Source organism: Malaclemys terrapin, chromosome 14 (genome assembly GCF_027887155.1).
Source record: "Malaclemys terrapin pileata isolate rMalTer1 chromosome 14, rMalTer1.hap1, whole genome shotgun sequence".
Lineage (NCBI taxonomy): Eukaryota > Metazoa > Chordata > Testudines > Emydidae > Malaclemys > Malaclemys terrapin.
The window spans coordinates 29,991,521-30,016,252 of NC_071518.1; the positions used below are offsets into that span (position 1 = coordinate 29,991,521).

The following is a 24,732-nucleotide window of genomic DNA, read 5'->3' on the forward strand; positions in this document are numbered from 1 at the left end:
TTAAAAAGTAAATAAATAGAATTACTTAAGGGAGCATTTAACGAATTTAGTCTTTCAAAATAGAAGTACTGTCAGAAACGGAGAGGCACTAATGAGGCCTCTTGAAGTCATACAAAGATCCCTTTTATGTGAGGCTAATAAACCTATTATACAAACCAACTTAGGCAAATTTTTAAAAGTGTAAGGACAAGAAAACTTGGGAAACATGGATTTTATTACTTTTGTCTACATTTCATAGCAAAATTCTATCCTGGGGATGAGGTGTGGCACAGGACATGTCAGTTGGGGTGGTTTATTTTCAGAGAAGCAAGGACTGGTGATGTGGTACAATTGTCTTTTTTATATAGGAGAGTTGGTCTTACATTTGGCATTGTTATTACTGATGATAGAAGAGGCCCTTTGAAAATATTTAGATTCTTTCAAACACTCGATGAGAGGTTCATAATGTCTGGAAACTCAGATCTCCAAAGACTACAGTTAGGATTGTTTGAATATGGAAAGATTTATTAAATTTACCAATATTCCTCTTTTTAGAGGTCCGGTATTAGGGAGACAGAATAGTTTGGCCTAATGAAAAACTGGAGAAAAGGAATGCTTTTCTCTCCCACACTTCTTGCTTAGGATTTATTAGCATAATTTCATTCTCAGCAGAAGATTCTTTAGTTGAAGGCTGACAGTGGAATTGATCTCTCTCACGTGTGCACTAGGGTTGCCATCTTTCTAATCGCACAAAACTGAACACCTGCCCCGCTCCAAACCCCCTCTACCCCCCCCCCCATCGCTCGCTCTCCCCCACCCTCACTCACTTTCACTGGGATGGGGGGGTATGGGCTCTGGGCTAAGGGTGTGGGCTCTAGATAGGGCCAGAAATCAGGGGTTCAGGGTGTAGGAGAGGGCTCCGGGTTGGATTGCGGGGGGGGGGGGGGGGGAGGGGGTGATTTGGGGTACGGAGGAGTCTTCGGGCTGGGGCCAAGGGGTTTGGTGTGCAGGAGGAGGTGTGCTCTGGCTGGGGATGTGGGCTCTGGTGTGGGGCTGGGGGGAGGGTGCAGGAGGGGGCTCAGGGATGGGGCCGAGGGAGGTGTGGGGTGCAGGCTCTGGTTGAGAGTTGGGGTGCAGGAGGGGACTCTGGGTTAGGGTAAGGGATTGGGGTGTGGGGTCCCAGCGGCGCTTGCCATGGCTCCCAAGAAGCAGCTGCCAGGTTTCTGCGGCCCCCTAAGTGCATGGGTGGCCACTTAGTAAGGCTCCGCATGCTGCCCTCAAATCTGCATGCACACACTCAACTAGGACGCAGGCCTTTTTGGCCCATATCCTCATCCAGGACATTTGTAGGACTGCTACATGGTCTTCAGTTCACACTTTCACCTCGCATTATGCGATCGTCTCCCAAACCAGGGAGGTTGGCAGGGTTGTGCTCCATCCCGAGAATTTGTGAATTCCTACCCACCTCCAACAGATATAGCTTGGAATCACCTATTGTGGAATACACATGAGCAATCACTCGAAGAAGAAAAGACATGGTTGCTTAAGGGCCATTTTACAACCCCTGCAAACCCTTATAACAAGGAAAAAGACAGTTACCTTTTCCGTAACTGGTGTTCTTCAAGATGTGTTGCTCATGTCTATTCCGCATCCTGCCCTCCTTCCCATCTTTCGTTGTCTGGCAAGAAGGAACTGAGGGTGGAGGGAGTGTGCAGCACCCCTTATACTGCGCCTTCGAAACGCCACTCCAGTGGTTGCTAGGGGCACTCCCCTCCCGGTACTGCTAGGGGAAAAACTTCGGACACCGGTGCATGTGGCGAGCACGCACACCTATTGTGGAATAGACATGAGCAACATATCTCAAAGAACACCAGTTATGGAAAAAGTAACTGTCTTTTTCCTTGTTATAAGGGTTTGCAGGGGTTGTAAAATGGCCCTTAACCAACCATGGCCCATTATAATCTGTGCCCTTTACGTCACTGGAACTTGTGCTTGGTAATTCTGGGCCATGGAATGATCCACTGGCATCCAGATAAAGCTGTTCTAAGTCAGGGCTGCTTTATCTCACATCAGGGGCCGCATCGGCTCCAGAGCATCGCAGAATATGGCACTTTAACTGTTTTTATCTTGTTTCTTGTGGCATATTCAATAAACCTAATTACTATAGCACCTCACAGTCTGATGACTGTCTCCATTCCTAGGAAGACTAGAAACTTTTTTTAAAGGAAAATTTATGCTCATTAGAAAATGTTGCAAGTCCCTATTAAAAAATACAAAAACAAAAAACTTCACCACACTAAGACTGAGAACTGCTCTTTTACAGCACTCATAGTATTTGTTTTTATTTAACTAGCAGTGATGATTATTAGAGAGGCTGACATAAAATGGATATGACAGCGCTAGAAATGGAGAGGTTTCTGAATTTAAATTATGAATTGTTTATTATCTCAGGTTCCAAAAATGAAAAACATAACATTGGGAAACAGGTATTCACAAATAATAGAATACCGCCTGGGTCTAAAAGCAAAACAAAAAATGCTGATATGCCAGTGTTAAACAAAATAGTAGCAGCAGTAAATAAACTGTTAGTTTATATGAAGGCCACATTGAAGATCTATGTTTTATTAGGGTAGATTTAATCTAGTCACTAACTGAAGTAAGACACGAACACTGAAAATACATTGCCTGATTTTGTAGAACTGTGTATGCACAAATGCATGCCACAGTTTTTGTGAGTGCACAATTCTAAAAATCTGGCTTTCACTAAATACACTTGATTAAATATCAGACACATTGCATACTTAATTGTTTACAAGAATATGCTGGTGGACCTTACACACCCCACTGATTAAACACAGTGTTTGTAAGCCATTTGTATTCTGACTCTCAGAACATATTGCTAATTATTACTATCTTCAGTAATTTTGCAACACTTGGTATATGTATGAAGATGATAATTTTTAAATGTACAGTAAAAAATATTATTGACGCTGCTCAACTTATAGTTAACTTTTATTGAAACAGAATAAGCCTCTTTCTGTGCTACAGACTGAAACAAGTAAATACCCAATGCAAGCAAATCTGTCCGTTTTTATTTATTTATTTTTTAAAGTGAGTGAATTATTTTCACTCACATTTTTTAATTGAGAACCCTGTGAAGGATTAGTAATACCCAATGAAAAGTGCTGTGCAGGAGAGCAGGCACTGTGGAATCTTCCCTGTACAGTTGTGCCCATCCTTAGGATTATCTGTAGAAGTCTACTGTCCCATCAAGTAATGGGACACTTTAAGGCACGCTGTTTTGTCACTGTGAATGCATTGAGTTTGTTGCTATATTCTTATGATATTTTTCTTTCCAAAAGACGACAGCCTTGCACAGTCTCTGAAGTTTTCCAGTTTTGTTGGGTGCTGTTTGTTCATGCAAAAGGTAAGAGATTTGTTAAGAATGACATTTGCTGCAAACTTTCTTTGTTAGCCTCCAGTATAGCTTATATATGAATAAAAAGGAGTGATCCTTGAACATCAGATAAGCATCAAAAAGTTCAGCATATCTTAACCCATTGAATTTCCATAAAGAAGCCATTCCACAACAGACCTCGTGACCCTCTTTTTCCCTGCCTTTCCTTCTCCAGCTCTACCTTTCCACACATTTTTAAGATCAATGATGAACTCACTTAGTCTTGTAACTTTCAGGTTGGCTGCATTTTCAGCTTTCCCAGCATTTTGTCTCTCTAAAAGGGGAAAGCCTCTTGAAACTTTTGTGGATTCGTGTTAAGATGTTCATGTTGTGGATTTTCATATCCATTGGTGACTAAGATAAGACCAAACTTTTCTTGTATTTCTAGCTACACTTATAGTATTTTATTCTCTTTTCTATAAGCTTAGAAGGGTAAACAATGAAAATGTATAGATGTGGATGTTCTCCTTTCAGCAATTATCAGAAATAAAATTCTCATCCTTTTGATTGCCCTCTTTTAGTATTTTATTTATGGATTTATTTTTAAATGAACACACCAGAAATGTAGGCAGTATTCAGATAGCCCTATAACATCATGTAAGTAGGGCCCTACCAAATTCATGGTCCATTTTGGTCAATTTCATGGTCATAGGATTTTAAAAATCATAAATTTCATGAAATTTAAATCTGAAATTTGATGGTGTTGTAATTGTAGGGATCCTGATCGAAAAAGGGGTTTTGTGTGTGTGTGTGTGTGTGTGTGTGTGTGTGTGTGTGTGTGTGTCAGTGTCACAAAGTTATTGTAGGAGGGGATGTGGTACTGCTACCTTCTGTGCTGCTGCTGGCGGCGGTGCTGCCTTCAGAGCTGGAGAGTGGCGGCTGCTGGCCGGGAACCCAGCTCTGAAGGCAGAGCCTCCGTCAGCAGCAGTACAGAAGTAAGGATGGCATGGTATGGTATTGCCACCCTTACTTCTGCGCTTCTGCCTGCAGAGCTGGGCCCTCAGTCAGCAGCCGCCACTCTCCAGCCACGCAGCTGTGAAGGCAGCAGAGGAGAAGTCAGAGTGGCAATACCGTGACCCCCCCTAAAATAATCTTGTAAACCCCCTGCAACTCCCTTTTGCATCAGGGCCCCCAATTTGAGAAGTGCTGGTATCCCTTGTGAAATCTATAATAGTATAGGGTAAAGGCACACAAAAGATCACATTTCATGATCCATGACACATTTTTCGTGGCCGTGAATTTCGTAGGGCATATAAGAGAATTTTCTGTATACTTGCATCACCTCATCCCAGAATACAAATGGGTGCCTTGACAACTCACATGATCTCCTGTTCAGTTTGTCCACAGATACCCCAAATCTATCTAAAGTAGATTTGGAGTTTCATTTTTCTCTCTCAATTTTTAAATACACAATCAGTTCTACACACATCAGTTTGCATATATTTATATTAAATCTCTTCATGTTGGTCCACCCACTATCTTATGTTCAGTCTTCTCTGTATTTTTGACATTATCTTTATACAGTAGGCATTATTTTTGTGTTGAAAATGTGCTTAGTGGATTCATTTGCAGATAATATATCTATTAAAAGATACATTTCAGAGCTTATACAGCAGACCTTTCACTGTGTGTGTTCTTAACCTGTTGCTATTATAGTGAATAAAGCTATCCGTATCTAATGTGACTAGCTGCATTTTGTACAGGCAAATCTGTTTCCTTTAAAGAATTTAATCAAAACTTCTCCTTGCTGTACCAGACATTGCTGTATCCATTTCTCTCCTTTAGCAGTTGCCTTTTCGTAATCTGCTCCAATTCTGATTTATCAGGGAACTGGACTCCGCATTTAATAATTACCTACACTGGGTATCTGCCATGTTGCAACAAAATGAATTTTTTAATCTAACCTACCCCACCATGCCTGGGTTGCTGAGAACAAAAAACAAAAAAACACATACCCCCACAAACCTCTCTCCAGGCCAGTCTGGCAGTGAGAGGGAAAAAATTATTTCCTCGCACCAAAAAGGTAATAAAGCCCGTAAGTCCCCAAAACCAGGTTTGTCCCCCACATCTCCAATTTGGATTAGAATTTCTTCCCAGTGCAGAATAGTGCCCCCAGGAAGGGTGCAGGGTTCATAAGACCTTCCCTTGGGTGCATTGGAGAACAACAGGCTTATGCCGGTTACTCTTGTATCCAGCCAGTCTGCCACTACCCTCATTCCTCAAGTCCACAAGAAGTCTGAGTTTCCAGAAGGATGGGAGGAAACGGAAAGGGGGGCAATCCTTAAATAGGCCAAGAGTTTTCTCTTTTTTCTGCTGGCCCAGACAAAGCTTTGCCACCCCTGAAACCGCTGAGGAATGCGGGGTAGGTGTTTTGTCATTTGCGTCTGCTGGATTTATAATTAACATTTTTGACTAGCTATGGAATTTTGAGCTGGTGCTTTCAGTGGTGAGCAACTTCTGATTCATAGGTTAACTTGGCTGCCTAGAATAGAAGAGATCAGGGTGGATAAAAATTGACTTTTTAAAAAAAAATAAAAATAAAAATTGGATTGTTTTAGTGTAAATTAAAATGCATTTTCTTTTTAAAATAATCCTTTTTAAAATAGAATTTGATATTATGATAACCTGTGTTAAAGCCTATACTTACTATAATCTGTATCATTTTAAATACATTTGAGGAGGGCTCACTCATGCAAGATGAGAAAAGGAAGCTGCTTTTAAAATATATGTAGAATCGGGGGTAACGTCTCTGAATTTGGGGTCAAATCAAGCCTCGTATTGCAGTATCATATTGCATTAAGTATATAGGTATATTTCATTCTTTACAGTAGAAGAAACACTGTTATTTACCGGTACATTTTTCTGAATGTCAAGTATTTTCCGTTTCTGTTGTGCAGAAATGCTTTTGCTTTAATTATTTTTGGTTTCAGTTTAGCTAGTAGGTGCAGAGAGAATATTTTATCCATTTGGACTAATTCATTCAAACTTCAGTATCTTTTCAACACAATTTAAGGTAGTTATGTATATTGAGCTGTATAATTGCTTAAATAAATGTGTAGATACACAGTGTATGCTCCTGCTTAGCAAAAAGCACCAAATTTAGTGTAAAAGCTGTAGTCAGTTTCAAATCTGCATGTTTTTATGGTTATGCTAATATATGAGATTATACCTTTTTAAATCAATGTTTAGGTCAAGGTTTCTTGCTTGGTCTTTGAAATCATGATAAAATTGTTGATTTAAATCCCTTTGATTTAAATTAATCTGGCCTGGCATAGGTGCCATATAACCTATAGCATCCTAAATAAATAAATTAATGGAGATATCCTATCTCCTAAAACTGGAAGGGACCTTGAAAGGTCATCGAGTCCAGCCCCCTGCCTTCACTAGCAGGACCAAGTACTGATTTTGCCCCAAAACCCTACATGGCCCCCTCAAGGATTTAGCAGGCCGATGCTCAAACCACTGAGCTATCCCTAGCCTAAAACACAGAATTAGTAGTGATATAAAAATGGGACAACAAAGATTATTACATTAAATTGACCTTCAGGGTCATTAAAGGCACTTTTTTGCTTTGAAAGTTGCTTATTTTGTTTTGAGGGTTGACCATTATCCTTATCATGGCAACCACACATCGATGACAAGTTGGGGCTTGTCTGTGCAACAAGCTTCCCAGGCTGAAGAGCAGTGTGTGCAACTTCCTTTTCCAGTGCAGAAAATACAGCAGATTTGCTTGTTTAAACCTTTTTTTGTCTGGAGCAAAGTAAGTCAGTGACTGGTTTTATTTTATTTATAAGATTAGTACTAAGATATTGTAATCTAGTGTCATTGCTGTTTATGTTGCTCTTTATCTTGCTTGTTAGAGAATCACTCTTTAAACTATCTCTCTTGGTTTGTTTTCAGTTAAAATGGAAATAGAGCGTTGTTTTTCTTACTGTATTGAGCAGAATGTAATTTGGTTTTGATCTGGGAAGGGGAATATAGTAGACCATTGTTTGAAATGCTATGGACGAGGGAAATATAGCTTGGAATAATCTTTTGGTGCCCTTAAAATTAGATTTATTCTTGACTGTGATGCTGTCCATGATTATTGTTTTACTTAACTTAGGCTTTCATTTTACTGCTGCGACACAGCACCTACTTAATTAATAAAAAGTAAACACGGTATCATTTCTAGAGCTTGCCTTGTTCTGACATTTGTTTAATTGCTTGCAAATAGATCTGTAAATAAAGAGTATAACACTTAAATAAAAGAACATTCAGGATATACAGAATTGGAAGAGTTTGATCCAATTTGTTCTAATTAGCCTAATGATTTTTATATCAAAGGAAACATGTATTCTAATTTACATGTATTTGCCTTTATATATCTTTATCTTACACAATTTACAGTTCTTTTTATGGAACTTTAAGCATCAATGACAGGCAGAAAAGACAGTTAATGAATAGCTTAGAGGAATCACCTATTTAATAAAGGAAATTAAAGTAATTGGTGAATTTAGTTTTTCAAGTCCATAGCGATTGATTTTTAGAGTTCCATTATTTTTCTAGGGGTTAAAGATCAATATATTAACCACTGAGAAATCAAAATATAATTCTGAATATGTATCCCATAAAATTTACCTTTGATGTGGTGTGAAAGCTGTATGCTTCTGTGTTCCCAAACTGAAGCCCCTAAAACAACGATTGGCTTAAAAAATCATGAGATTTTTAAAATAATGAGTTGGGATTCTTTTTATTTGTGTTCCATTTTTTTGAGCCTCTAGAGGACTTGTGTTCAAAGTTTTCTCTGCAATCATGAGGGCTGGCAACTTTTTAATGATAGCTGAGATTCTCTCAATCACCTGATTTCAGGAGCTGGAGTTTTAAGAAAAGCATTTGGACTCGTGATTAAATTGAGAGAGTTGGCAACACTATGTTTTTAACAACTTTCAGGTAGGCATACCTATTAACAGCCAACAAAGCTGATAAAATTCAGAAAACAAGTGAATGTCTTGTACACAAAGAGCTAACCATTTTAAACCATGCACATTTGTAAATAACTTTCTCCCTTGAGAAATACTACTTTTAAAAGGAAACTAGAGATCTAGCATATCTATTGCCATTCTTATTTGCCTTAGCAATCGAAAATAACCAGGAGCTGAAAACATTATAATTAAAGAAAATATTGCAGAACCCAAAATTGAAACTCCAGAACAAAATCATTTCCTATGCAGATGACATTGTCGTAACATATGTAACCCTTTTCTGTCGCTCTGTGAATTAGCTCACTTTGGCCAGGGCTTGGATTATAAAGTACATTTTTTATTATTGTCAGTACTGATGAACCAAGAAACATATAGAGAAGTTCAAAATGTCATGTCATTTTTGATGTGCCTATATAGAACATAAGTACCTATTTGTGTGTACATATAACTGATACAATAGATTCACTTTATAAGGCTAGCCTGTCCTCGTCTTCTGCAAAACTTCTCGAAGAAAGCTAGGATGAAATAAACTGTCTAAGAAGGTTGACTGAGTGATGTACTGTGTGTGTGTGTGTGTGTGTGAAATTACGCTTTCATATTCCTTATTCATCCTATATGCTCTAGGATTTTCTTTGGGAAGTTAGATAAAACGCTACTGGATTCTGGAGGGTCTTTATAAGCCCTCAAGTTTTGTTTTGTTTTGTTTTTTGTTTTTTAAAGATTTTACAGTTACTATAAGAAGAGGGGAAGGTATTTGCTTCAAGTTTAGAAGCACGTATTATCAGGCAGGTAACATAAGAATTTCAGGTTGGAATAAAGGAAACCAGAATTCCCACTGGATTCAGGCAAGGAGAATGTTCAATTTAAATATTGTGCTTTCCCATAAACTGAGAGTAAGGGAATAACTTCCCTTAATTAGGACGTGATGGAAAAGTCTTTATTTTTTTTAAAAGTGGTGACAGAATGTAACTCCATTTATTCTGATTACTGAACTAGAGTGCAATTTTATGCAATTTTTTGGAGGTGCAGCGTGGTACTTGAACCCTGGCTGGGGGGGAGAATTAAAGGGGCTTTACATGACTTTTGCATCCTCCTAATCATGGGCCGTTCCAGGAGTTGGACAGGCCCCTGATATAATTTAGATAGCCCTGGGCAAGTAAATTACTGCTGCCTCCCCAGTCTGCCCTGTGGGCCTCAGGGCTGCCCAGAAACTATGCAGTCTTGGCCACACTCCTTACGTGACAGGATTTCGGAAGGGGTCCTGGCTGTTTCCACCATATCTGCATCAAGATAATCTTCCCCGGGCTAGTTTGTGAGCTTTAAGGGCCCCTTTATGCCACTCTGTCCCTCTTATGCTATATGAAGGAGCCTGAATGATTAGGATCTCAATCACAAGAGCTTAAATAATTTGGAAAGCAATTAAAAGTGTAAAAGCATAAAATATTACAGTAACCTCTTGAGAATGGGGAATTTATTACCCTGAAAAAATATAAGAAACACCAAAAGACTCTTCCCCCAACAAATCATGTTCATCTGTGTGTCTGGTAAATCTGACATCTAAGATTGATGGGAAGAAGAGCTGACTTTTCAGGGCATGAACTTGAACTCCTAACTACCAGCCACTCTCGCCATAGCAGCAACCCTGATTCTCTCCTGCCTAACATTTCTTCTTCCTAATTTTGCCCCAGCATTCAATCCCATCCCAGACCTTCTGCAGTGATCCTAGATTCATCATATTCTTCCTCTTCCCAGATGGTATATTGTAGCATCACATTCTTTTCCATTCCTCCCCTGGGTGTGGAGATAGTTGTAGCAGATCTTATTTTCCCTTTCTTCCTCAGCCCACCCTGTCTTTTCCCCAATCACAGCAAATCACTAGACCAGGGGTTCTCAAACTGTGGGTTGGGACCCTGAAGTGGGTCGCAACCCTGTTTTAATGGGGTCGTCAGGGCTATCTTAGACTTGCTGAGGCCTGGGTCTAGCGAGCCCCACAGCCTGAGTGGCGAGGCTCAGGTTACAGGCCCCGTGCCTGAGGCTGAAGCCTTTGGGCTTCGGCTTTGCCCCGCCTTCCCACCAGGGGCCATCGGACTTGGGCTCTGGGTCCCCCTGCCCAGGGATTGGGTGGGCTCAGGCCTTGGTCCCTCCTCCTGGGGTCGTGTAGTGATTTTTGTTGTCAGAAGGGAGTCGCGTTGCAATGAAGTTTGAGAACCCCTTTACTAGACCATCCAAGTGAGGGTAGGAGAAGAGGGCAGGAGGCACACATGCAGAGAGGGGACTTTTCTAAATTACTGTAGAAGGATGGAGTGATGCTCCCCAGAGGTACCTAGGGTTGAGAGGGTACCTCACCACTACCTGCTCTTAGCATAAAGCAGCCTTTTCTGTGCCTGCTGTGGGTCAGCTCCTTGAAACCAACAGTCTCTGCACTGACTTCCAAGTCTCTACAAACCTCGCTCCCTCTGTGCAGGTTTCAGCTAGGTAAACACGAACCCCCTAGTCCTCAGAGTACTCCCTGTAGTGTCCACTGCTTAACCACTGGATGCTCTGAGAAATACCAAGTAAGCTGTCTCCAGAGCGACAGTGTACATGCAGCTTTGCTTGTGCAACTTATGATTGTTTTAACATTACAGCACTGAAATTTATTTATAGCGAAAACAATCAGAAGCTTATTAATAAAGATTTAGATTTAAGAGATACCGAGAGAAGATTAGTGAAAACAGAACTAGTGACACATATCAAACGAAACATAAAACGCAATCCTACATCTACACTTATTAATGGTTCTTTCCTATATTGTAGCTTTTCTTTCAAGGATTCATTCTTTGATAGAGCTGCTGGTTTTCAGTCAAAACCAGGATCCAAATTTTCATGAATATCCTACACCCTAGAAGGGGTTTCCTCAGTAAATGGATACCAAAATGACTTTTTTGCTTGTCCTTATACTCCCCCAAAACTCGCCGTTTTAATCCCAGAGTCAGGATAACCCCCTGTTGTTTCAGGTATGCTGGCTCCAAGTTGTCTTCAGACTCTGTTCACTTGAAATACAAATGTGTAACTGCCATTATGTTTGGCTTGCAATGCTTACTCTATGTATGAACCTAGGCACATGCTTTAGTCAGGCAAAACCAGTTTTTCATCTCTGCTGGGGAGTAACACCTTGAAACATACTATAAGAACATATTTGAGGTATATAGACACAACTTTTCAAATATAGTCAGTACATACATTTCACAATATTAATGATCCTGGCTTTCATTTAAGATAGCACACAACATTCTTTACAGATAAAGACTATGACAGCAAAGTGTTCGGTGTAATGAGTTTGTCAGGCCTGATAGGAGTTGTTGTTCTAGAACAGTGAACCTGTTGCCAATTGGCATGGAGGTGATGTTAGGGTAATAAGGGCAGACAGCAGATTTCAGGCTACCTGACAAAGTTTATGATGGTTCTGTACTCTGACAGACCCAGAGAGCTGGGAAACCTCAAGGACATGTAGGGGAGTCAGGGTTGTTGACCCCCAAGCACTCTCCTGTCGACTCCTGTACTCCACCGATGGGGGAGCAGCAGCAGTTGACTTACCGCTGTGGAGGCACATCAGTAAGCCAATCTAATTGTAGCTGAAGTTGACTAACTTAGATCTCCCTTCCCCCACCCCTGCAGTGTAGACCAGGCCATAGTGCTCCAAAACTGAGGTTGGAAGGGTGTTTTACAGAGAGAAGTAGGAAAGCAACATAGTTGGCTCCTCTTTTCCCTACTGCCCTGCCTGCCACCCCTCTCCTGAAAATTTTGGAGGTCTTAAACCGCTTCTACCATCAAAAGTGTTGTTCTTACTGAAAAGATGCAGTGATGAAATGACTATCTTTTAACAAATATGGAACCTAGTGTGGAGGAGAGAACTTAATGCAGAATTTCAATAGACTGGTAATGTAGTAGTGGGCTAATACAAGGAAATGCATCTTAAAAAGTAAATCTGAATTATATGTACACATTGATGTGTTCTAAATTAACTTATCACGATGTGGATAACTCAGTGAAGACGTCTACTAAGTGCACAGCTCTTTTCTCTTCTAGTGTACATATGTTATACCACCACACTCAATGAAACATCTCCGAGCATAACAGGAATCAAAAAAGTAAACGCAATTAGTCTGTATTTAAGTTATAGAGAACAATACTGAAAATATTATAATGGCATTATATAAGTTGTATGTTCTCATTTGGAATACTGTGTTCAGTTCCGATCATCACCCCTCAAAAAAGATACTGCAGAAAAAGAATATGGTAGAGAAGGTCAACAAATCTGATTGGAGTCATGGATAGACTTCCATATGATGAAATTGGAGGTTGTTATTATTAGGACTCTTCAATTTGGAAGGGATAAATAAAAAACTACATAAAAGTATATAAAATAAGGAAAGCCTCTCCCCACTGTGCATTGTCTGTCTCTTCTGACGCACTCCCTGCATTCTCATGCTGGGTGCAGAGGGATTCTGGTGCAGGAGGTGGCAGAGCCAAGCAGTGGAGCTGATATAGGCGGCAGTAAAGCCACATTTGTCAGCTTTGTACTAGTGGAGATTCCTCCTGCGTGGGTGAATTCACTAGGGATGCTCTCTGACCACTTTAAGTTCCTTTTCCTCTGCTTCACTGCCACAAAGTGAACTTGGCAGACTGGAACATCCAGCTTGTTATGTTAACATTTTGTTGGTTTTGTTTTCAAAACAGAATGTAATAATAACCAGTAAAGTTAACACTATTCCTAAACACACCCAATGTTTATCTGTTTATCGTTCCCTTTTTCTATCAGATATTTATTACAGTCACCAAAGAGATATGATTCTGCATTATGATTATAGAATAAATCTGAAGAGTGAATTGTTTTCAGAATTCTGAAGCTGATATTATTGTAAATTAACCCGATGTATATTTCTAATCGCATAGGAAATTTTCCCATGATCAGTGATGACTTAGTCAATTCCTACCATCTCTTGCTATGTGCTTTGGATCTAGTTTATGGAAATGCTCTACAGTGTCCTAATCGTAGGGAACTTCTGAATCCTACCTTTAAAGGTATGTAGAAAAAAAGTTTTCTTCAATCCAAAACAATGAAAACTGCTGAAACTAAATCCTTTTTTTGAGACTGTGTAGGGCAGAGACTAAAATAGAATATTGGCTTGATCCATGAAAAGGACTAAACATCTTGAAGCTATTAATTCTTTGCTCTAACTGGCTGTACAATTTAACAGGGTTCCATTATACAGTATACTCTGAAATAAACAACTGGAATTCATTAATGGTGCATAAAGAAGCCAGGAATATCATTTACAAAGAAAGCACCATTGAGGGAAGCTCGCAAATCAACCACTGCTTTCTTGTTAAAGATGATAGACAGTGACAAAATGTAAATTGACATGATAAACACATACAAATAATTAAATAGTGAAATGTTTCCATTGAGTCAGTAATATAATTTTTTTCTTCAGTCCTAAACTTTTGTTTTCAGTGCAGTGAGCTTTTAGCTTATTTGCCTCTAACATTTTCCCACATTTTAGCTTAGTTTAAGCATTAGTGAGGATGGGAGCCTCTTTTTAGGACCATTTCTTTGGCTATATTTTACTAATTCTTACAGTTCATAAGTATTTGATCAATTTTCCATTAGAGGAAAAAAAATGGTTTTACATGTTTGTGATTATTTTTCTTTGTCACAAATTAAAAATGTTTATAAGTAGTGTTGATAATATTGTCAAATTAAGTTGACGTTCTAAGATTCATCAGTGCTTTTCAGGGTGGCTAATTATTTTAGTCTTGCAGTATGTTAGTTCTTTATATAGGTATATTTGGTTAGCAGGACAGGAATTTACATAACTAAATATCACATTTTTCTCTTTAATTTGTAGGCCTTCCTGAAGACTTTCACAGTAAGGATTATAAACCATCTTCTGACCCTCCCTGCATCATTGAAAAACTCTGTTCCTTACATGATGGTTTGGTTTTGGATGCCAAAGGCATAAAGGAACATTTTTGGAAGCCATATATTAGGAAACTTTTTGACAAGAAGGTTTGTCTAATAGACTTAAAAGATTTCTTGTAGAGGGGGAAGAAATCTGCTTAATGACTGGCTTTAAAATGGCACATTACTGAAATATTCACCATTTGTATTAAATTTTCTTACAGATTTTAAAAGGCAAGGAAGAAAATCTGACTGGATTTTTAGATCCTGGGAGCTTTGGAGACAGCTTGTGAGTGTTTTGCATAAAAATTCCTTCCAAATTTCAAAACAAAAACAGCTGTATTGACATTGTGTGTTTTTATGGTTTTCACCTTTGAGTGGTAATAAAATATTAACTAGTTGATTTATGTAACTGCTTGAAGTCCTGAATTAAATGTAATTTTCAGATTCCTGTTTTGAGGTATCTCCGTTTCAGGCATATTTCAGGGCTCATACTTCTTGAGGAAGAAATTATTTGCTGTTCCATTATTTTAGTATCCCTTCCATAGAGATCAGAGTACCAGAAAGAGAGAGAGAGTTATTTTATTCGTGTTGTCTAATAGAGAGGTGTGGAGCCACAGCCAGTTATTTTCATATTGAGAACATAAATTAGGATATATAGAGGGAGGATTTCATGATGAAAAACAAATCTTTTCAGAAAGATTCTTTTTTTTTTTTTCCTCATTTCTCTGAAAGTGTTTGGGAATGGAGGAAATTATTTAAAACAAACTGGTCTCAGACATAACATTTGTTCTAATGAACTTGCTGAATGAAAGTCTTTGAAATAAAATCTATTCATATGATTTTTTTTAAAAAGGCTGTTTGCGAGCTAGATAGTATTCAAACTGAAATGCATTTGACAGTAAAAGTACTGTATATTGAAAAGCCTTGGCATGAATTTTATTCCCCTCAGATCTTCAGAAATGATTACAGATATCTGTTACTTCTCTTTTCCATTCAATGTTTGTCATGTGGCCATGCCTCCTGGCAGTTGTCTCAGACCCATGAGAAGGTTGTACTAGATCAAAAGTTCTGCCTTAGTGCTGCCCCCATGCTCTCCAGCGGAAGAGCCCATGTTTGTCCAGAAATCCCTTCTAGGGTAAATTGGGAAGTGGTTCTGGGTCCAGAGGTATGCAGGACACTGATAGGCCATTTTGAAGAATGGCAGGTGAGCGTGTTATTTCCAATTATGAAGAGTTGTTTTCTAAACATTTAGGCACATGATTTCAAACTCATTTGTGAGTAAGGTTCACAGCATTATGTAAGGGAGAAGAGGACTATGAAGGCGGTCTCTCATGAACAATATCAAGGATCAGAGTTATTTAATTTTAGTATACGTTTGAGAGAAAAGTATCTAAGTTAGAAATTTTATACTCTTCTTTTAAGGAAAGAAGATGTGTACATCATGGATGAATTACTAACAAATGTTTGTGTTACTTATCAAATGTGTATTTTCCACATACTTCGAGACACAGTAAAAATCTTTTAAAATCCCCTTTACAGAGCAAAATCATCCCTTGATTCCTCCACCAAAGAAAAAATGTATCAACTTTTTAAAGAAATATCTTGTTATAGGAATATAAGGAGTTCTTTAAAAGGCGGAAGGTGAGACGTTCACAAGGGTCTAAGTAATCGGATCACTTAGGTGCTTTTGAAAATTTCACTCAGAAGAAAAGCAGTTTTACACCAGAATATCATGGTCCTAATGGCCATGTCTTCCCTACAAAAAAAGGCTGTTCTTAACTTGAGTAAGCTAATATGAGGTAAAATCCTAGCGAACACAAGGAAGTTTCTAAGATTGTGTTAAAGGCTAAGCTCTCCCATGGTCTTTAACTCAACCTGCTAACTTGTGTGAAAATTACAAACTTCCCTGTTTTCACTAGGATTTTATCTCATGTTAGCTAACTTGAGTTAAGAACACACTTTTTTGTATGGAAGACAAGATCAGTGAAAGAGTGTTCCTATGGTTCTGTTCTCTTGGTGTAGTAAAAGCCTTGCCCCTTTGTCATGAAACAGTCAAAAGTTTTCTTTAATGTGAAGGGGGCGGGGAGGGCGTGTATCTGATGCCTCCTTAAGAAAGGCAGGAGTTTGTGGAAATAGACCCTGTCTTGCATCACACATGCCTGTGTGAGGTAACACCCCCTTTTCAGACAGTGGGAGACCTAGACACAGACACACACACACACACACACACACACACACACACACACACACACACACTCTTATTGGAGCGGGAAAGAGGAAGGGCTCAGCACAAAGGTGTGTTTTCCCCACCTTTAGGCATGGATTATGTCCCAGTGCCATTTAGAGCAATTCTGGCTGTTCTGTTTTGCTCGGCTGCAATGAGCCCCCAAGGACCGCTGTGGCAGTTGGGGATCATTGGAATGCAGCAGCTCCCTAGCCATGCCTCTGTATTATTCACCAGAGGCCACAAGGTGAGGCCTGGTATGCGAAGTCTTCATTACCCTAAGGTTTTCCTTACACTAGAGGAATCCTCAGCTAGCCTGTTGCATACAATTTGTAAGTAATTCAGACATTGTTTTGCCTTCTCTGGGTACTGGCAATGAGGGGTTCTACTCATTTTGTTTTCTCATGAGGGACAGCTGATTGCTAATTTAATGTACTCTGATTCTAAAAACTATTCACTTACAGACTTTTTCATATTACCCACTTCCAATTTATTTTTAATTTATTTGCTTCTGCTAAGTCATACTCGCAAATAATTTTTGGATAACATTATGTACCTAAAATTTTAGTTAAGCTTTTTTATAATGGGGGAAAAACATGCTTAAACTTCCATAACATCCTTTAGGATTTTTGAAAATGATTTATTGGTGACGCATGTGCCTTCAAACCCAGAATCACTTCCTGATTCATTCTAGGAGGCGCTCTCAGTTCGGAGGAACTTCCAGGCAAATACAGATTTCTCAGTAGTATGTAAAGCTCAAGGAGGCTAAGGCAAATCTAATACTGCTTTCGATTAGCTCTGTGGCTTTTACTAAATGACATAGCCACTTGTCAAATTGGATAGGAAAGACAGGTATATGTTCTTGCTGTTATCATACTTGTGATATTATGGCCCATGACATAAATCTCAAATATTAAATTAGTATTAAAAATATCTTCAGTAAATTTCCAGCAGGCAGAAGTAACAGATAAATGTATACAATAAGTAGATAGAACAGCAACCCATCAGTTGTTACAGATATTTATACAGCTTTTGTTTTAAGTATCTGATGTTTTTTTCCCCCTGCTGTAGCAAGGCCATCAACAAAGCCTATGAAGAGTATGTTTTGTCAGTTGGAAATCTGGACGAGCGGATATTTCTGGGGGAGGATGCAGATGAGGAAATTGGAACTCTGAGAAGGTGCCTAAACACAGCTTCAGGAATGGAAACAGCTGAAAGAGTGCAAGTGAAGTATAATCTGCAGCAGCACTTTGACAGAGTGAGTATGACATGGTCGGTGTTACACACTGGCTGTTTTTGTTTCGTCTAGTGGATGATTTGAGTAAGGTCATGTCAAAGAAAGATGTAGCTGCTTAACAGCTACTACTTTTTGTTCCGCTCTGTTTCATTTGCCTATGGCAGACAGCACAGTTGTTACAATCACTGATTATAGATTAAAATATTAATTTTGTTCAGTGTATGCATTTTAGATTTACCTTTTTTTTTATTATTTATCAGGCAGTGTTTTCAGGGCTGCCAACTATATCAGCATTTATACTGACAACATTCTTTTTACTCACACTGCCAGTTCTTCTTTGACATTATGCGTATGTTGAGACTTTTCAAAAGCTTGTTGCTAATAAATCTTTGTGTAAAATGAACTTAATTTACTTTACTTGGCTTGTTGGTGACAGAAATGCAAAAGGAGAGTGTGCTTTACAGTGAGATAACATTCTGAAGTAATTCAGTCCTGGAAAGACCGTTAGGAGGGATATCTTATTTTACTCAAAAAAAGTATTATATGCTCATCCAAAGAGCATATCAGTACTAATTAATTTACGTGACAAGTATCAGAGGGGTAGCTGTGTTAGTCTGAATCTGTAAAAAGCAACAGAGGGTCCTGTGACACCTTTAAGACTAACAGAAGTATTGGGAGCATAAGCTTTCGTGGGTAAGAACCTCACTTCTTCAGATGCAAGACAAGATAGATGCAAGACTTGCATCTGAAGAAGTGAGGTTCTTACCCACGAAAGCTTATGCTCCCAATACTTCTGTTAGTCTTAAAGGTGCCACAGGACCCTCTGTTGTAATTTACGTGAGGGACTGCTCTGAGGTTGTTGAGCTGAAATGCTCATGAGAGTTGGCTCGTGACTATAGAAGAGACTGTTTTAGAGTTCAAGTCTGATTTAAAGAGCTGAAAGAAAACCTTGCTTCAGTAGTGAAGACTACTGATAGGAAAATGTTTGTGATTTTAGGCCTAGGGTTTTTTTTATTTGGTTGGTTGGTTTGGTTTTTTTGTTAGATTTTTTTTTTTTTTTTTTTTAATAAACAAACATCTGCTCCTCTGTAGTTGAGCTGTTTACTTGTTAGACCGCAGCTATGTTTGTTTTTTCAATTGGCCCGACTGAACGAACACTCTATGATTCCTTTCAAACTTTGGGTATTTGCCAAAGTGACCCCCAAACATTAGACTAGCCATCCAGTGTCAATTCCTGCCTCAGGCTGCACCTGCCTGTCATGCAGCTTTCTTATTTCTAGTGGAATAAGAGAGATGAGCAATGCAGACAGAAGGCTTGGACCCTGATTCTGTATCCCACACCATTGATGTCTGTGTGCATCTTCCCAATAGAGATAGGTGTAGGCCTTTTAATTCTCATCTCAGTAGCTGTATATAGATGACTATTGTCTTCTACTTGACATCTGCTACACAGGGCATATATGAGCATCATAGCTGACTTCACAGAATATGCAGTACTATTTGACAATGTGCAATCCTCAGACAGGTATGAGAGAGTCTTTGAGGGGGGAGTTGGAAAACCTCTTTTACATGGTTTTGTCAGAATAATCATTTCAAAAGGTGTATATATACCTATCCTGGCCTCTCCAGAAGGTAAGGCACTGTTAGCTTGGGGCCCAAAAAATAAAGGACACTTCCACTGTGCATGGATAGGTTACTGACCCACTTTTTAATGTTATATTTATTTCCCTTCTCTCTTGTAGACAGTGTAAAAAGACATACATTGAGATTTTCTAAGTGAAACTAATGGGAGATGTGTCTAAATTCTCTTATATGGCTTTGAAAAATCTCAACTACAGTATATTCATGGTGGTTGTTCGGATATTAGAACATGTGCATGTATTACACAAGGATGAGGCTAACTCATTGTTAAATTGTCAATTTAATAAAAACCTCAGTCTTTGTGGTTCTGACATTACATCCACATGTAACAAACTTCAGTCACTGTTTTTATACATTGTTCTGCTGTAAATTTAGAACATGTTCAACTGCCAATTAAATAATACCTTTTAAAAATGTTATACCAATTTATAAACTTGCTGCTTCTGCTTGTACGTAGCCACAGCTGTGCTGTGTTAGAACTTTGTTTCTTCTTTGAGATCTTGTTCAAGTCAATTCCATTCTAGGTGTGTGCGCCCACGTGCACAGTCGTCAGAGATTTTTGCCTTAGCGGTATCCGTAGGGTTGGCAGTGGAGCCCCTTGTGTGCCGCGCTAATGCGCTGGTATATTAGGCACCACCGGCCCTACGCCCTCTCAGTTCCTTCTTACTGCCTATGATGGTTGGTTGGAGCACCTCGCCTTGCATTGCAAGAGGGTTACCGGTTCTTTGCAACCCATTGTCTATCTTCTTTGTATATAGTTTGTAGGTAGTTAATTAGCCAGCCATTAAGGTAAGTGTTAGATTAGTTTGGTAGTTAGTCCCGGGTGGGATTTCGCCCTGGAGCGGGGCCTGCCCTGTTCCTACCGGCTTCAAACCACACTTCTCATGCAACAGGCCAGTGCCTATTAGTGACCCCCACAACAGCTGTTTGAAGTGCTTGGGGGAGTCCTATAGAAAGGACAAGTGCAAAATCTGTAAAAACTTTTGCCCTAGAGCCCAAAAGGAGCAGGATATCCGCTTGAGGGCCCTCCTCATGGAGGTTCCTAAGAAGCAGCAAAAGAAGAGCCTCTCGGCACCGGAAGGGAGAGGGGCTTCGGGCAAAGGGCCTATGTCATGCCACATGCCCACCCCAGAGCTTCACAGGGATACTGCTACGATCGAACCCCTACTCTGACCAGGGATCCGACTCCTGGGAGTGACAGGGGACCCCGGCTTCTCCTTGGGCTCTCATTGCCCGAAGCGGCACCTGCGGCTAAAGAACAAGCAGGCTGGCTGGCCAGCACTGCAGATGCTGCACCAGGCACCGGACTTAGCTAAGACCCCAACACCCAAGGGCAAGCCAGTCATGGGACCACCCCATAGGGTAGTGGAGCATCCTCAGTTCCTGGACTGCAGGCGTAGATGCCTAGGACCCCGGCGCTGCACTCTCCCTCTATGAGGCATGGGACACCGAAGTTGAGGCACTGGTCTCTGTGTCCCTGGTACCGGCAAGCTACCTGCCAAAGATCGCCAAGGTGCAGGTCACTTTCACCTCAACGGTCTCCCAGATGTCAGTCCCCACCGGGACAGGATCACTCCCTATCTCGGCACTGGTCTCCACCTCCTTAGTACTGCTTGTCGGGCAGGCGCCAATCATCGCCCTCTTCTCACTGATCGCCAAGCAGGGTCAGGCCTCTATGGCTCCGCCTGGTCACCAGCAGGACAATGGTCCGAGTCAGACCGTGAGTTCAGTCCCTCGCCAAGGAAGGGTGATTCGCTGCTGACTTACGAGACCGCTACGGCATCTGTAGTGGCGGTATGGCAGCAGGGACAGTGGCCCACTCAATGCCCAAACTGGAACCTGTAATGCCGGTCCCGTATTCCCACCATTCCTCCCTGGCCACCTCGGACAAACTGTCTCCGGCATGGGAGTCAGAACACAGTACCGAATCCGACGTGGGGGCAGCGCAGCAGGCCCCAACACGTAAGAAGCCATCCCCAGAGAGGGAAGGTGACCCCGTTGTCGTCTTCGGACAAAGCGGTGGCGGGTCCCTCCCAAATGGGCAGTCCCACTGAAGACTTCAAGGAGCACCAGGCCCTTCTTAAAAGGGTGACTATCAATTTGAACTTGAAAATTAAGTTCATGGAGGAGTCCGACAACCTTTTTAATGTTCTATCCTCCTCCATCCTGGCCCGGGGCCGCGCTGCCCATCCACCCAGGGATCCTTAAGATTGCCAAATCGCTGTGGCAGACCCCCTCTTCCATTCCTCCTACTTCTAAGAAGGTGGAAAAGAAATACTACATCCCTGCAAAAGGGTTCAAATATTTGTGTGCATGTCCTCCAGTGGCATCACTGGTCATGTCTGCTGTTAATGAAAGAGACAGGTAAGGCCAAGTCAGTGACATGCCAAAAAACAAGACGCCAGGAGCCTAGACTTGTTAGGCAGGTATAATTTTAATCTGTGGGACTCCCTTAGCAGATTCAAGGAGGCCCTCCCACAGGACTGAGGCCAGGAGTTTGCTGCTTTAGTGGAAGACGGCACAGCGGTGGCGAGAGGGGCCCTCCAGAAGGCCTTGGGACGCTACGGACTTGGCAGCCAGGGTGGTTGCCTCTGCGGTGGTCATGAAGCGCAGCTCCTGGTTGCAATCCTCTGGGTAATCCCTGGAGATGCAGGCCACTGTTCAGGACATCCCTTTTGAGGGGGCAGGGCTCTTCTCCGAGCTCATAGACTCAAGGCTCAATGGCCTTAAAGATTCCCGTGCCACACTCCGCTTCTTGGGCCTTCATACCCCTTAGCAGGCCAGAAAGCTATTTTATCCTCTGCCTCCCCAGTCTAGGTCCTGGGGGACTCCCCAGCTGAGCACCTACAGGAGAAAGGCTAGAGACAAGGGGTCTAAGTAGCGACACCTACTGTCTTCCTGTTTGTCTGCTTAGCCTAGCCCTTCCAGGAACCAAGGAGGCCAGAAGCAGGCATTTTGAGGGTGTTCTCAAGGACGTTGTCCCAGTCACATCCCAAGATCCACCCTCCTACTCTTTCCTCAGTCGCCTGCGCCTCGAACGGTTGGGTTCTCGACATATCATCTTCCCCATCCCTCTTGTTCAAGAGGTCAAGAACCTCCTGCACCTGGGGGCAGTAGAGGAGGTCCCTCAGGACATGAAAGGAAAAAGGTTCAACTCCCGCTACTTCCTAATCCTGAAAGCAAAAGGGGGCCTCAGACCCATTTTGGACCTGCGTTGCCTCAGCAAGTCTCTCAAGAAGTTGAAGTTTCGCATGGTCTCCCTGGCCTCCATCATCTCTTCCCTTGATCTGGGAGACTGGTATGCCACCCTTGACTTGAAGGACGCGTATGTCCATTTTCCCAGGGCATAGGCACTTCCTCCGTTTTGTGCTAGGCCAGTGCCATTTCCAATTCACAGCGCTGCCCTTTAGTCTCTTGTCAGCCCCAAGAGTATTCACAAAGTGCATAGCACCAGTGACTGCTTACCTGAGGTATCGGGGTGTTCAAATTTACCTGTACCTCGATGACTGGCTAATAAAGGGATGAGGTGCGGTGGCATCTCGATTTGGTTTGCTCCACCTGTTGCGACCTGGGGCTGCTAATAAATGAGAAAAAGTCAACCTTAATTCCAATGCAATGCATAGAGTTCATTGGAGCGGTCCTCAGCTCTACTCAGGCTAGACCTTTCCTCTCCAAAGCCTGGTTCCAAGCCATGACAGGCCTGATCTCGTGCATGCAAGCCCACCCTCTCACCACCGCTCACATGTGCCTGCAATTGTTGGACCGCATGGTGGCCTGCACTTACATGGCATGGCTGGCGTCGGTCTATGTCTCCAACAGACACAGCATGGGCCGTGTAGTCAGGGTTCATGACCACGTACTGTTGTCACACACATGGTGGCAGAATCCTGCATTGGCATTGGAGGAAGTTCCCTTCGTGGCTCCATCCCCATCTGTGACCCTCATCTCCGATGCCTCAAACCTGGGGTGGGGAGCCCACCTGGGCAATCACAGCATGCAAGGTCGTTGGTCGAGTCACGATCGCTCCCTGCACATCAATGTCAGGGAGCTCAGAGCGGTTCGCCTGGCCTGCCAAGCCTTCCTACCTCACATAAGCAGCAGAGTAGTCCAGGTCCTGTTGGACAGTACAGCAGCTATGTTCTATATCAGCGAGCAAGGCAGAGCCCTCAGGCTCTGGGACTTCTATGTACAACATGACATCCATCTCGTAGCTGCACACCTCCCCGGGGCCAGGAACACTTTGGCAGGACCATCTCATCTTGCCACGAGTGGTCCCTCCATCCGGAAGTGATCAGCATTATCTTCCAGAGGTGGGGGACTCCCTACGTGGACCTGTTCACCTCCAGGCAGAACAGGAAATGCTAAGTTTTCTGCTCTATTCGGGGATCGACAGAGGCTCCCTGTCAGATGCTTTTCTGCTCCCGTGGTCGGGGACTCTGTTGTATGCCTTCCCTCCAGTGCTGTTAATTCAGAGAGTCCTCATGAAGATCAAGTAGGACAGGGCGAAGTTGATCCTCCTAGTTCTGGCTTGGCTGGTTTGGTGTCAGGACTGGTTCGGCACACTGCTGGATCTCTCAGTGGCTGCTCCCTTACAGCTATCGCTCAGGCTGGACCTGCTGTCCCAAAACCTGCATCAGGCGCTGCACCTGAAGGCTTGGATGCTGCATGGTTCAGTGCAGAGGAGCAGGAGTGCTCAGTCAGTGTCCAACAGGTCCTGTTGGGCAGCAGAAAGCCCTCCACCAGAGTGACCTATCTGGCCAAATGGAAGAGGTTCGCTTGTTGGACCACGGATAAAGGCATTCAGCCCAAGCAGGCCTCACTGCAGTTAATCCTGGATTACCTTCTGCATCTCAAGCTCCTTTTATCTATCAAGGTCCACTTGGATGCTATCTCAGCCATCCATCTGCCGCTCAAGGGTAGGTCTGTTTTCACCCAGGACATGACTGCCAGGTTCTTCAAGGGCCTCGAGCACCTCTACCTGCACATCAGGGACTCGGTCCCTCAGGGGGATCCGAATCTTGTGCAGCCATGGCTCATGGGACCCCCTTTCGAGCCTCTGGCTTCCTGCTCTTGCCTTTTCCTTTCCTGGAAGGTTGTGTTCTTGGTTGCAATAACATCTGCCTGCAGGATCTCTGAGATTAGGATGCTTACCTTGGAACCTCCCTATACGATCTTTTACAAAGACAAGGTCCAGCTGTGGCCACACCCAGCTTTCCTGCCTAAGGTAGTCTCAGTTTCATAGGGGCCAGGACATTTACTTATCTGTCTTTTTTCCAAAGCTGC

At 41.9% G+C, this 24,732-nt stretch overlaps 1 protein-coding gene across 2 annotated transcripts in view; it reads left to right on the forward strand.

Annotated features, from left to right (window-relative positions):
- RBL2 (RB transcriptional corepressor like 2) overlaps window positions 1-24,732 on the forward strand; it is a 50,572-nt gene that overhangs the window by 9,247 nt on the left and 16,593 nt on the right. For both annotated transcript variants that reach the window (XM_054048865.1, XM_054048866.1), the window contains exons 4-8: window positions 3,342-3,406; window positions 13,336-13,464; window positions 14,292-14,452; window positions 14,569-14,633; window positions 17,643-17,829. In XM_054048865.1, the coding sequence (XP_053904840.1) occupies window positions 3,342-3,406; window positions 13,336-13,464; window positions 14,292-14,452; window positions 14,569-14,633; window positions 17,643-17,829 (607 nt within the window). The remainder of the gene's footprint in view (window positions 1-3,341; window positions 3,407-13,335; window positions 13,465-14,291; window positions 14,453-14,568; window positions 14,634-17,642; window positions 17,830-24,732) is intronic.